The sequence below is a fragment of the Suillus fuscotomentosus genome (assembly GCF_016647785.1).
Source record: "Suillus fuscotomentosus strain FC203 chromosome Unknown F5891scaffold_23, whole genome shotgun sequence".
NCBI lineage: Eukaryota > Fungi > Basidiomycota > Agaricomycetes > Boletales > Suillaceae > Suillus > Suillus fuscotomentosus.
In genome coordinates, this window is record NW_024539535.1 from 1 (window position 1) to 14,437 (window position 14,437).

General features: G+C 41.9%; 3 protein-coding genes across 3 annotated transcripts; 2 read left to right on the forward strand and 1 right to left on the reverse strand.

Moving 5' to 3' along the window:
• Positions 1-2,628: 2,628 nt before the first annotated feature.
• On the reverse strand, positions 2,629-5,985 carry F5891DRAFT_979627 (uncharacterized protein; the record flags this gene model as incomplete). Its single annotated transcript, XM_041376905.1, has 12 exons — positions 2,629-2,662; positions 2,705-2,878; positions 3,165-3,229; positions 3,454-3,613; positions 3,678-3,783; positions 3,848-3,860; positions 4,133-4,276; positions 4,492-4,767; positions 5,002-5,277; positions 5,346-5,460; positions 5,573-5,622; positions 5,740-5,985. The coding sequence occupies 12 exons, from the start codon at positions 5,983-5,985 to the stop codon at positions 2,629-2,631; spliced, it is 1,659 nt and encodes a 552-aa protein (XP_041226630.1).
• A 1,787-nt stretch (positions 5,986-7,772) lies between these two features.
• F5891DRAFT_1187755 (DHS-like NAD/FAD-binding domain-containing protein) lies at positions 7,773-9,541 on the forward strand (the record flags this gene model as incomplete). Its single annotated transcript, XM_041366895.1, has 5 exons — positions 7,773-7,910; positions 7,973-8,238; positions 8,299-8,489; positions 8,559-8,635; positions 8,696-9,541. 5 exons carry the CDS (start codon positions 7,773-7,775, stop codon positions 9,539-9,541), a joined length of 1,518 nt encoding a protein of 505 aa, XP_041226631.1.
• Positions 9,542-10,613: 1,072 nt separating this feature from the next.
• On the forward strand, positions 10,614-12,434 carry F5891DRAFT_979629 (uncharacterized protein; the record flags this gene model as incomplete). Its single annotated transcript, XM_041376906.1, has 9 exons — positions 10,614-10,766; positions 10,905-11,066; positions 11,154-11,216; positions 11,355-11,528; positions 11,604-11,666; positions 11,754-11,816; positions 11,904-12,128; positions 12,204-12,266; positions 12,354-12,434. 9 exons carry the CDS (start codon positions 10,614-10,616, stop codon positions 12,432-12,434), a joined length of 1,047 nt encoding a protein of 348 aa, XP_041226632.1.
• Positions 12,435-14,437: the final 2,003 nt, after the last annotated feature.

Consider the following 14,437-nt stretch of genomic DNA (forward strand, 5'->3'; position numbering starts at 1 on the left):
TAATGGGTGTCGGTGATTGCTGCATTGTGAGCAACGGTGGTCAAGTAGTTGCCTTTGAATGAACGAGTCAGAGAAGATGACGTAGTTTGTTGGATTGCTTGAGAGCGGGCGTCAACAGCCAGACGTATTGAATTGTCGGGGGGCTGAGACGCAGGTGAGGGTAGAACGGCGATATTTGTGTCTGGAAAGGGGGAGTCGGAGTATTGGGCCATGCCCGGTGAATCGTGGTGATAGTCTGGAGTGGAGTCCATATCAACATCGGCGACATGCGCAGGCTCTTGTGCGCCGCTTGGGTCTGTTAGGTGTGATCTTTGAGCAGAGAGGTCAATGGTTAGGCAAATGAGTTACCGTCATCGGGGTCGATACAATCTGAAGCAGAATCTTGAGGATGGGGAGATTTCGACAAGAGCTTCATAAATCGATGGTAGTCGTATCGACCATGGTCGTATCGGCCGCATGGACAATGGAATCGACCATCCGGATTTCTCGAAATCTTCACTGTATGTTTTGAGGTCAGTATATGCAAGCAAATCGCAAAGAGTATTCCACTAACCCGTCTGCCCTTGCCATGACACATTGATAAAAGCGGTATGGTACTTATTATTGTGTGTCTTTTCCTTGTCTCCGGTATGGTAATTGGGACGAGGACAGTTCGTTTTTGTACACCTGGAGAACTTTAATTGATCATAATACCTGACTCTGAGACAACGTACTGTTTGACCATTGAATATTGAGCTCCCAAAACTCAACGTTAGGCTACAGCGTGAACGGCAGCTTAATAAAACGACAACTGTGCCTGACGGTTTCGAGCAGGGGGTTATCGCTACCCCGATCGTCTACTATGTCATACAAACAATATATAACCGTCGAGTTAATTCTATATGTTCCTGTACAATTTGTAATTAGACATTAATTAAACGCGTGTGATTTGTAACTGAACTTAATATTCTTATCGAGACGTCAAGTCTTTTTGGCAAGTTTTCTGTAGCACTGCTTGATAATGTTTTTATTTCACCAATGTATTTAATCAGCATAATGAGAGTCAACAAAAAAATAAGCACGATATTCAGTAGCCATTTTATTTCACACTCGAATACTGCATCGAGTATGGAGTTTAATGAGAGCTGCCATAATGGCGATTGGGTGAGATCGACACTAATACGAGTGCGCAACGTCGCAGACACTGATGCCAACAGCAAGAAAGCGCATACGGTTATCACAACATTCCAGAAAATGTGCTGCCCCTTGTACGATCAGTCGACAGGGCAGATATGGGACCTTCTGGCGGGAGGGTACAGCCTGAGTAATCAGCGGTGCCGTTCAACTGTCACATATCTCTCCGCCATGTACACGCCGAACGCGTCAAAGTTCATTTTATTTCGGAAGCTTTTGCCTAAACTGTCATCAAATAAAATCGTCAAATAAAATCGTTATTGAGTAGGGCTTATAATAGACTCAACTGAGACGACCTCAAAATTCATTGTTATGATTGATAAAGACTAGGAAGTATGTATTACACTATCCTAATAATCTGCGTACTTGGGCCTTGACTGTGTGATAGTAGATCGGAAGGGAAAAACAGAAAGGTGGGGGAGCGTCTTATATAGGGAATGCCATATATTTTTCAAAGTCCGCCGGTATTGTCCTTCTGCGGTGGTTTGCGCTACTTTCCAGCGGAGTTCTAATTATAATAGGTCGTCCCTATATGAATTTCGTCGAAGCCAGATCTTGCTTTTTTCCTCCCTTCACAGACCACCACCTCGCACCGATTAAATATATAGTTGTTGCTTGTTGCTCATCTTAGTTTTTGATTTGATTAATACAATACAATTATTTAAAATAACTGAATACCTAAGCCAGTTCTTTAACCTGTGAACCTTTTGAGTGTTAGGCCGGTCAGAACGCGTTCAATTACATAAACTTTGTGTAGCGCGTCGCGTCACGCTTATTCATACAGTGGTCACAACGCTTGGTGAGCGATACTGAATCCGTAATCCCTATGAAAAGAACTCAATTTGCGTTTTGCAGCTCTTCTTTCCACTTCGTGACAGTGCTTACTATAGCACTAGGTTAATGGTGCGAGAATCCAACGGTAGGTGGCTATTTCGTGAAGTCCAGCCAAAATTTGTTAAGGATGGAGAATTCAGATCATGTGAAAACGTGCTACCGACGACGTCGAGCACAGCATTCAAGCCCTAACACGTTCTTATTTATTCCTGCCCACTAACTGACCGAACTCGCAAGCAGATTTCCCATCCTCCTAGCGGCACCGCCCGCTTGGGTCTGTGTATATGGTGTCCTCGACTGTGAATACACTCTGCTTATTTGAAGGTGAGGTGTCTTAAATATTCCGCTAAGTCCAACTTCCACTCAAACACACGCTAGATAAGAGCAGCAACGCCATCAACCTAAAGTTGCCTTCACATTCGACCTTCGGAGCGATGAAACCAGGTCCCGTAGCAAGGTGGTATTGCCTGTTGGCTTGCTTATCCGACGCTGATGATGTTCTGACCGTGCGCCGCTCTCAGGTCGTGCGTTTCTCGTCTGTTGGCTCACTTACTCGACCCTGATGATGCGCTTGTCACGTTGCACTCCCAGTCAGTGGGTGTTCTCGTTCACTGGGTCCGCTTAATACCCAACCCTGATGGCGCACTTGTTGCGTCTGGTCATCAGGGTATGTGTTCTGGTTTTATGGTGTGCGTACCTGACGCTGATGATGCCATAGCCTTGTCCTGATTTCAGAGAGCGCCGTGTTCTATTCTTTTGGCTCGATGCTGAATGATGCTCTGGATGTGTCGCGCTCTCAGTCGGCGCACGATCTTGTTTTCTTGTCTTTTGGTTCGCTTGCCTAATGCTGACGGCTCGTGACAGCGTCTCGCTGTCGAACAACCATAGAGAGCATGATTTCAATGCTGATGGTGCTTTGGTGACGACCCGTGTTTATACGATGTGTGATGTCGTCTGTTGAAACGTTGACTGTTTCTTTGGACCTTGACAACGTCAGAATGATTTTCTCTGCGACGGCCCAACTCAACCAAGTCACGTTTCGCCATCGCACCGTATGTGATGTTATCTTCCCAGGTGAACAGCTAACTTAACCATTTCTCATTCTCCCGTCAGATGGATCGTGTGTGCATATCACGCATGTGTTATGTGGCACGCACTTCCTGTGTTCTAGAAAGTTGAAATGGGAGCCGTACATCGCGGTGAAGAGAGGCAGGAGTAACGACTGAAAGCGTCCGAAAGCGGCGCAGATGCATAGGAGACCTTATAGTCATACGATAGCTTGATATTCAGATGCTAATACGACACGATTACGACAGTATTCAGACAGAAATCAGACATGCGGACGCACTACAAACCGGATAAAATTCAGTTATCGGAATCAGACTCTGCTGCAGGAGCCAGCGTTCCTACGTCGGATTAGAACCAGAAATGGATACTTCCCAGTACTCTGTCACCTCGGGATTTGCATGATTTTCCACCTCCGATAACATACTGGTGATGTCGTGTTATTGCACCTCTCGTTTCCGCAGCATGTGAAGTTCGAGTGATAGCTTTCGAGTGAGATGTAGGGGCGGCGAGGACTTTGTTCCGGGAGGGGCATAAAACACTATAGAGTACGACAATTGAAGTGTTAGTTTTCACAAAGGCTGTAGAAAAGGGTAGAGGCTTACCTTACCCTCGCCGTAGCGCAAGCCCACCCACATCGATGATCATGCCATAAGTCGGGAACAGGATGTCCGGGCAGCGAGGTCTTAGGTGCGGGAGGTTTGTAGTACCCTGTCGAGTAGGGTTATAAAATGGTTCGTTCAGAAAGTTCGTTGAAAAAGAGTTGTAGGCTTACCTTTCCCTCCTCCCTAAAACCCACTTAGGCCATAAGTCAACACCAGGAGGTGCGGGTGGCGAGATTTTGGCTGCGAGAGGTTCGACTAACTCTGTAGAGTAGGTTTATAGAAGCGTTAGTTCAGAAAGTTGGCAGATGAAAAGTTACAGACCAATGTTTCACTCCATAACGCTTAAGCCCCCTCAGAACAATGTTCGGGTCATAAGTCGAGAATGGGAGGTGCGGGCGGCGCGATTACAGAAAGGTTAGTCAAGAGGGTTGAACGAAAAAAAGTTACACCCTCACCTTTCCCTCCTCGTCACTCAAGGGCGCCCAGATCGATGTTCGGGCCATAAATCGAGAACGGGAGGGCCGGGCGGCGATATTTTTGGTGCAGGAGGATTGCAGAACGTTGCAGAGTAGAGTGATAGAGCCTGGGCTAGTACAACCCTAACATTAGAAGTAAGTTATATGCATATCTGTCCCTAAACCTAATCACTAACCTAACTAAACTAAGGGACTCAGATCGATGTTCGGGCCATAAGTCGAGAACGAGAGGTGCGGGCGGCGAGATTTTTGGTGCGGGAGGATTGTAGAACCCTATAGAGCAGGACGCAAGAAGCGTTAGTGCAGTTAGTTGCCTAAAAATAAGGTTACAGACTTACCCTTTCCTCCTCGTCCCTATGCCCAACTAACCCTGATGTTCGGGCCATAAGTCGAGAACGGGAGGTCCGGGCAGCGAGATTTTTGGTGCGGGAGGATGGCAAAATGCTATAGAGTAGGATACCAGAAGGGTTAGTCAAGAGGTTTGAACGAAAAAAAGTTACACCCTCATCTACCCTCCCTCTCACTAAAAGGGCGCCCAGATCGATGTTCGGGCCATAAGTCGAGAACGAAAGGGTCGGGCAGCGAGATTTTTGGTGCGGGAGGATGGTAGAATGCTGTAGAGTAGGACACCAGAAGGGTTAGTCAAGAGAGTTGAATGAAAAAAAGTTACACCCTCACCTTTCCCTCCTCGTCACTCAAGGGTGTCCAGATCGATGTTCGGGCCATAAGTCGAGAACGGGAGGGCCGGGCAACGAGATGTTTGGTGCGGGAGGATGGTAGAATGCTATAGAGTAGGATACCAGAAGGGTTAGTCAAGAGAGTTGAACGAAAAAAAGTTACACCCTCACCTTTCCCTCCTCGTCACTCAAGGGTGTCCAGATCGATGTTCGGGCCATAAGTCGAGAACGAAAGGGCCGGGCAGCGAGATTTTTGGTGCGGGAGGATGGTAGAATGCTGTAGAGTAGGATACCAGAAGGGTTAGTCAAGAGAGTTGGACGAAAAAAAGTTACACCCTCATCTACCCTCCCTCTCACTAAAAGGGCACCCAGATCGATGTTCGGGCCATAAGTCGAGAACGAAAGGGCCGGGCAGCGAAATTTTTGGTGCGGGAGGATGGTAGAATGCTGTAGAGTAGGACACCAGAAGGGTTAGTCAAGAGAGTTGAATGAAAAAAAGTTACACCCTCACCTACCCTCCCCCTCACTAAAAGGGCGCCCAGATCGATGTTGGGGCCATAAATCGAGAACGGAAGGGCCGGGCAGCGAGATTTTTGGTGTAGGATCATCACAGGGTGCAGGGTAAGCACCCTGCAAGGTACCGGGGTAGCCAGAGGTCGTGGTAAGAGTAGAGGAGGCACACGAAAAGTGTAAAGCACATGGGAACCACGAGTTTTTGTTGAGGGCAAAAGTCAACACTAACACAATTATTTTAAACCGAATTTTGGTGCGGGTGATGCAGAATTTCGAGGGCTACAAGATGGGTTAGTTAGATAGATACAAGTTGTGGAAGAAATGACTTGAAAAAAAAAAGTTGCTGGTGCGGCGCTTCTAATAGTTGCGCCTTCCTCATATGGTTAGGTGACTTACCAACTTCCATCCTCCATTTGAATTCCTACGGCGTTGAATGAGATCATTTGGAAGGAGATCAATGAGAGGTTCCACAGAAGGTAGTTTCTTCCATAGAAGCTGTAGGACAGGCTCAGAGATGGTTGAAGATGTTGTGGCCAGTACAGCAAAAGCACCAAGCCTGCCAGAATCTTCTTTGGTGATAAGGGTATAGAGCATCTGAAATATAAGAAAAAGAATATCTTGCATCTTAAAGATGGAATGCATCTTCAAGTTTGTCTTGAGATGATGATTATTCAAAATAGACAAGGACTTATATAGAAAGAAGGATTGAAGGATGTCTATAAGCTGTGTGATTACATCATATTTTAAATTATCTAGCACTAATACTCTAACTACTTACATTCAAATAACTGTCAGTACATACAACAAGATGAGATATTTTATCATGCCAGTGTACTGAGGTTATTCAAATATTTTCACTCTATGAATACACCAAGTACATCTATCAGCTATACTTGAAGTCAGTCAATAAGTTCAAAAAAATTTGAAACAAATTCTAGATATCATTAAACATCCAACTAGATTTCTTTTCATGATTTTAAAGATCATATAAGATAACAGGATCAGTTTCAAAGATCTAGGATTTTTTCACAAAGAGTTTGACTATATAAATGTGGTAGTCAGAGGATGATGTGAATCCAAAGGTCCTGGACACTTTTAAATACACAACTAAACTCTGCCCTACTATTTTATAGGTTGCAAAAGATAATTATCCAAGTTTTAAAGATTCAGGAATTTTTCATTAACTGATAAACTAGATTTATATGATAGTCAGTGGTTGACTTCAACTCAAAGATCATTGAACTAAACATCACCCTATCATTTTCAAGGCTGCAGAAGATGATTAGCCAAGTTTTGAAGCTTTAGTAATTTTTTATGAAGTGATAGACTAGAGATATGTGTTGATATGAGATTGACTTGAAATCAGTCATGCCAGAAATCATCAAACATCCAAATAAGCTGCTTCTAACTATGCTCAAGGTTAAAAAAATTAGTAAACCCAGTTTTGAAGCATCAGACATTTTTCACAAGATGTCAGATATTACCAAAGATCAAACCAAAATTCTTTCCATCAGTTTAAATGTCACAGAACATCATGGAACTAGTTTTGAAATATGAGGAATATTTCACCAAGTGATGGACCAAGTCCATGTGGTAGGCAATGGCCACCCTGAGATCAGAGATTTCACACATTAGCAGACATTCAAATAGAGTTATCATTGCTATTCTAAAGATCATTGACCAAGTTTTGAAGCATCAGCCATTTTTTACAATATGATAGGCTAAGTATGTATAATAGTCAAACACTAACTTGGAACCAGAGATTCATACCATAACCAACCATCCACTAGAGCTTCTTCCATTTATATGATAAAACACTACTATGTTATGTTCAGAGCCTCAGATCTCATGTCCAGATTTGCAGATGTTCAAACTTGGTTTCTTAGTCAGCAGATATATTATATGTTATTAAACCATGAGTTGCATGTAGCCACACATCATTTATCTCAGTCCATTTTGTCATTCTCAAGGCTTCCTCAATCATGCCAGATATTGATCCACCAGCTTTTTCATCTTCTCTGAACCAGGATAGGATCAAGCAAGAAACAAAAACAGAAGATGTGATACTTCCCTTCCCACAAGCATCCAGTACAGTATCAAACAGACTACTCCGTTTATCATCACGCTACATAGGAGGCATTGAGCTCATAGATGAAGACCTTGGTTGCCTGCAAAATAAACACCAGAGGATCAATGGAACAGTCATGAATGCATATGCCAATCTGGTATCTATTGAACAGCACAGCATTTTGACCACAGCTGGATATATCTTGATCAGTTCACTGGTCCCCCGCTTGATACATGGAAAGACTTCATGTGGAACAACTCTAGAAAACATTGTCTCTGTGGTCAGTATGTTTTTTCAAGCAGATATTTATATTAAATTGGATCTTGTTCCAACTTCTTGGACTTAGATAACCAAAAAAAAAATGCTTGACTCCAGATGTTGGGCTTTTCCTCTATGTGGAGGCAGTCCCTCTCACTGGGTTCTGGGCTGGGTAGACTGGTCAGCCCATGAAATAGGTTTCTTTGATAGCTTGGGAATCCATCCTACTTGGGCTCAAAAAGTTAGTAGAATTTTTAATCCACTATAATATCTAGGCATCTGATATCATAATTTTACTATCAGAATTTGCAGCATGCTGCTGCTGGCCTAGAGCATTGGCTAAAATATGAAACATATCCAGAGATCAAATCATTTGAACACAGATTCAAAGACTGGAAGATTGTTCATCACACTCCACCAGATGATCAAAAACAAAAAGATAGCTGGTCTTGTGGTCTATTTGTCATGATGGCCATGGATGGACTCTCAAATCTGAATTTCTCACATGTACACAGATCCAACTTGGAATTCACAAAAGCATTTGCATTGAAGACCATCATGAAAGTCAGGTAATTCTAGCAAGTCAACTGTAGTAAATCTAGATAAATATGCTGATCCAGGAGCTTTAGCCCAGTCATACAGCAGCGCCGTTCTAGAAAAGACCGTGTTCCACCTGCATCAGTTGATCATGCTGAATCCTCTTCTTCATCTTTTATCAATATTGCCCAAAACAATTTTGTCTCAAAGATTTCTGGAGGTGAAGAGGTTCAGAAGGTGTTGGATATCATCTTACATGCTAAAAATCTGATTGTCATCTGTGGTATGATCAAGTTCATCTCTTAAAAGTTTTATGCTTAAGAAACTCTGTTTCATTGCACACTCTCTATAGGTCCAGAAGTATCTGTTCCTGCTGCATCTGAATTTCCAATTCATCCTTTTGAATCACTGCTTCCCATAATATGGCAGGTGCATAACATAAAGGTTCTAGATGTCTTTGGGAACATCTTATATATTACTTTTTTGCAGGAACCCACCAAGTCATCATTAGTGTTCCAGACCATGATGCACCATCTAAAGAGAACACCCATCAAAAACCTACTTTATCAAGCTATTCACTCTCTAGACCGCCGTGGCAATCTTTTGAGAGTCTACACTCAAAATATTGATGCCATGGAAAAAAACACTGGACTGCTATCCTTTGGAGTTCCCAAGTCATTTCAGATAGGGACACCTGATTGTCCAAGATGCATTCCATTGCTAGGACGTCTGGACCAGATGTCTTGCACTTCTTGTGACAATGTGGCACCATCAGCCATATTTTTGGATCAGTCTCTCTCAGATGGACTTCCTATATGCACTGACTGTCCAACATTCACCCATAGTTTTGGACATCATGGCATCAGACGTCCAAATATTGTGGTTTGTAAAGAGGAGCAGCCAAATTTAAATTCAGTTCTAGCTCATGATGAGAATCTTGTGGATGTAGTGTTGGCTGTGGGTGTTCATCCTATTCCTCACTCCAACCTTTCTGGTATCACCAAACAAATCACCCAAGCTGCACATTCCAGAGCTCAGGAAGGAATTCCTACCTCTATCCTGCTAAATCTGGATACATCTGCTTTGGAGAGAACTGGAATTCAAGATCTCTTCCAAGTATCTTTGGCCCTAGACTTGCAAGAGTTTTTTGGAAGCATTATTCTTGCTGCCCATCAAGATGCCATTCATAATCCTGCCAGCAATACTATGCTAATACCCAAGAGCCTGGTGCTTAATGAGGAAGGAAAGGAAGAGGAAGGTGATGGTGAAGATGATGATGGTAATAACCACAAATTATTGCTGACTCTGACACCTTGGTATTTTCCTGATTTTTAGCTATGTAGCTTAGAGCAAATTTGTTTGACTGTAGCATTTTGTAATTTTCCACCAGTTGATAGTATTATGTTGATGTGTTTTATGTTAATGATTGTAAACTCAATACTTTGAGGATTGATGTTGCCTGTTGCAATCTCCAATTGTTAACAGAAATCAGTACATTGCAAATTATTCTCTTTCATGTTAAAAGGCTGCATCAACTACCAATATAGAGGATGATAATGATTGTAGCTGTTTTGAGTTTTAGTTCTAGTTATAGGGTTTGCCTTGCAATACATTTGATCATCTCAACATCATACTGAGTTTTGGTCAAGTTCAAATTAAACTCATCACTACAGCAAATTCCCAGAAATGAATCATATCTGTAGTTAGGATTCTGATTGTTTGTACTAGACCAAATTTTTCAAATTCTATCCTTATTATAGTACTTGTAGTGACAGTGCCTTTGGCATATGGAACTTCATCAGAAGCCATTTCAACAGTCATCTCTTCAGTTTTGAAGGCTTAGAATCTGATTATTATATATGATCAATTTGATTCTTTCAAATCTCAGTGCATCTATGTTAAATCATAGAATATATAGGAGCAGGAGTTTCAGTGTTAGCAGGAATTCCTGACCTTTGTGCTTCATAAGGATCATGTACCCATCTACAACTAGTGATCACTAATATCACCAATCTTCCAAATCAATCATTTCCCATTATTTTCAAGGTCACAGAAGATGATACACTAAGTTTTAAACTTCTAAGAATTTTTTATAGGACACTAGATATAGTGAGTATGCTAGTGAGGGGTCAACTGCAAATAGTGATCACCAACATTACCAATCATCTGAATCAACTGCTTCTCACTATTTTCCAAGTCATAGAAGATGATATACCAAGTTATGAACTGCCAGTCATTTTTTATCAGGTACTAGACATGGTGGATATGCTAGTAAGGGGTCAACCACACCTAGTGATCACCAACATTACCAATCATTTGCATAACATGCTTCCTACCATTCTTAAGGTCACAGAAGATGATGCACTTAGTTATAAACTACCAGCAATTTTTTTATGAGGTACCAGACATGGTGGATATGCTAGTAAGGGGTCAACTAAAACCAGTGATCACCAACATCACCAATCATCTAAATCAACTGCTTTACAACATTTTCAAGGTCACAGAAGATGATGCATCAAGGTGTAAACTACTAGGAATTTTTTATGAGGTACTAGATATAGTGAGTATGCTGGTGCAGGATCAACTACAACCAGTAATCACCAACACCACCAATCTTCCAAATCAACTTCTTCCCACCATTCTTAATGCTACAGAAGATGATTCACCAAGTTATCAACTTCTAGGAATTTTTTATGAGATACCAAATATGATGGATATGCTAGTAAGGGATCAACTACAACCAGTAATCACCAACATCACCAATCTTCCAAATCAACTTCTTCCCACCATTCTTAAGGCTATAGAAGATGATTCACCAAGTTGTAAACTTCCAGGAATTTTTTATGAGGTACTAGATATAGTGAGTATGCTAGTGTAGAGTCAACTACAACCAGTAATCACCAATATTACCAATCTTCCAAATCAACTGCTTCCCACTATTCTTAAGGCTACAGAAGATGATTCACCAAGTTATAAACTGCCAGTAATTTTTTATGAGGTACTAGATATGGTGAGTATGCTAGTGAGGGGTCAACTGCAAATAGCAATCACCTGCATCACTGATCATCTGAGCAACATGCTTCCCACTATTTTTAAGGTCACAGAAGATGATGCACTTAGTTACAAACTACCAGCAATTTTTTATCAGGTACTAGACATGGTGGATATGCTAGTAAGGGGTCAACCACACCTAGTGATCACCAACATCACCAATCATCTCAATCAACTGCTTTCCACTATTTTTAATGTCACAGAAGATGATGCACCAAGTTATGAACTGCTAGTAATTTTTTATGAGCTACCAAATATGATAGATATGCTAGTAAGGGGTCAACTATAACCTGTGATCATCAACATCACCAATCTTTTAAATCAAGTGCTTCCCACTATTCTTAAGGCTACAGAAGATAATTCACCAAGTTATAAACTGCCAGGAATTTTTTATGAGGTACTAGATATGGTGAGTATGCTAGTGAGGAGTCAACTGCAAATAGCAATCACCTGCATCACCAATCTTTCAAATCAAGTGCTTCCCACTATTCTTGAGGCTACAGAAGATGATTCACCAAGTTATAAACTTCTAGGAATTTTTTATGAGGTATCAGATATGGTGAGTATGCTAGGAAGGGGTCAACTGCAAATAGTGATCACCTCCATCACTGATCATCTGAGCAACATGCTTCCCACTATTTTCAAGGTCACAGAAGATGATGCACCAAGTTATGAACTGCCAGTCATTTTTTATCAGGTACTAGACATGGTGGATATGCTAGTAAGGGGTCAACCACACCTAGTGATCACCAACATTACCAATCATTTGCACAACATGCTTCCTACCATTCTTAAGGTCACAGAAGATGATGCACTTAGTTACAAACTACCAGCAATTTTTTATGAGGTACCAAACATGGTGGATATGCTAGTAAGGGGTCAACTAAAACCAGTGATCACCAACATCACCAATCATCTAAATCAACTGCTTTACAACATTTTCAAGGTCACAGAAGATGATGCATCAAGGTGTAAAATACTAGGAATTTTTTATGAGGTATCAGACTTGGTAAGTATGGTAGATGTCAATTTTCTATTACCATTGGTCTCTAACATCATCAACCATCAAGCAAAGCTTCTTCCTACCATTTCTAAGGTCATAGAATTCAATGGACCAAGATTTGGAGCACTAGCAATTTTTTCTAAGGTTGTAGCCCATCTTCTCCTCCTCCCCTAGTACACAGCATATTAATATTTTGTAATATTGGCTGGAAATCATGTGTTTATAACACTACAGGGTACATACAGTTGTTTGTAAAAAATGCTAGGTGTTTCAATTGAGTTACACCATCTTAATATGGTAATACAGTAACATGAGATGATACTCAGTAAAATGAGCATAACTTATGTTTCTGACCACCAAATTCTTTAAAACATAGTGCAATAGAATCCCAGTGATCCATTCCATTAGATAAGACACCAAAAACAATGGGAAAAAGTGTGATGATATATATAATATACAGCCATAGGGTGTATAGGTCAGAATGTTGTTTGTATTTGACTTCATTTTGCTTGATTTTTGCTTGATTTTTGCTATTGTATCATTTTTCTTATTTAATTGCTGCGTTGTTGCTTGATTTCGGTCACGCAGGCCAAGGTCAGGATCTCGTATTGACTTGTCTTTATTTTGCTTGATTTTTGCGATTTTATTGCTATGGTGTCGGGTATATTTACTTGTTTGATTGCGCTGATCTGGCAGGATGGATAGGGGTGGGAACTTTCCTTATAAGGACGTCGTGATGTAAGTCGTAGCACGAATTTGTGCGAACGTGGCTGTGGTCGCGGAATGTCTTTATGTCGTGATCTGACGGAGATATGGGCAAAACAAGCGCAGCAGGGACTCTTTTACGTCATACATTTTCGCACTCAGCAGGGACTCCCTGTAAACCGGAATAGGGGCAGGGATTTCCTTTTTCGAGCAGGGACTCCCCATATATGGTTAGTAGCAGGGACAGGGACGGCTACAGGGGTGTAAACCGGGAAACAGATAGATAGTACAGGATCCGAACGGGACAGATCTAAACGAACATTGAGGCATATGATATTGCAGCGGTGCCGGCAGCATGTATGGGTGCTAGTTTAAAATTTGGGTCAGCAAGGAGACGATCGAGGTACCTGAAGAGATCATTAAAAGGAAAAGGCCAGGAAATGAAAGTAAACCGAAAAGGACGGGACGAACGAATGAACGAAGGTGCTTGCTATCCAAACTTTGTGTCAGAACAATGGGCAAAAGAGAGCGTTCCACGACCCCAAAGGAACATGTCATGGGCAGGACAGGACTTGGGAGATGACAGAGGGCAGAGGGAAGCGAGACAGGGTCGACAAACAAAGTTATTGGACGAAACCGGCGGAACACTTTGCTAAATGGATCGACGATCCATAGAGCAAGGTCCGAGTTTAGCGCGAGGCGACGTTTTAGCTCTGAACTCAATTTTAAAATGGTTAGCGAGACGAGAAAGGATTGAGCAGGGATATTACGAGACAAAGATATTCACAGGGAGTCGCATTATGGATATCATACGATCGGGGAGCGAAAGAGACGCATATGATGGCATATGCAAGAGAAAGTACCTGCAAAAGTGAAAGGCCAGGGAAGGAGACAGCGACTCACATGAATGACTGAGCAGAGGATGGACATGGGACATTAAGAAGATAGCAAGAGAGAGAATAAATGACATGAGCGTCATTGAACGGTCGTAAAGCGAATTAGGATGTATGACAGGTAGTTTGCGGGGCAAATGACAAACAAGGATTGCATCAGTATATCATAGCACAGGAAGGGAAGAGCTTACAAGAAGGAAAGACGACACAAATGAAACGAAATCAGCAGGACACAACGTTCGTTGAATGATCACACAGCAAGTGCATGAAAAGAGCTAGAAATATGCAACAGCAGACAGCCGAACAGCAAATGCCAAAAGCGTCATTGAAAACTGCAGGAGATCAACATTCAACAGACTCATTCAGGAGATGGAGATAGACCAACGGATTCATGCATTCACGGCTTGCAATAGCATAGAAAATATTGAACTCATTTATTAGGGCGTGATTGAATGCAAACGACAGAGAGATTCACGCGAACACACCGTGATATCACAGAAAGTACATCGATTGATCGAATGTATTTAACGACTTGAAAACGTAAGGTGAAAGAGACACATCGAACATAGCAATGACAAG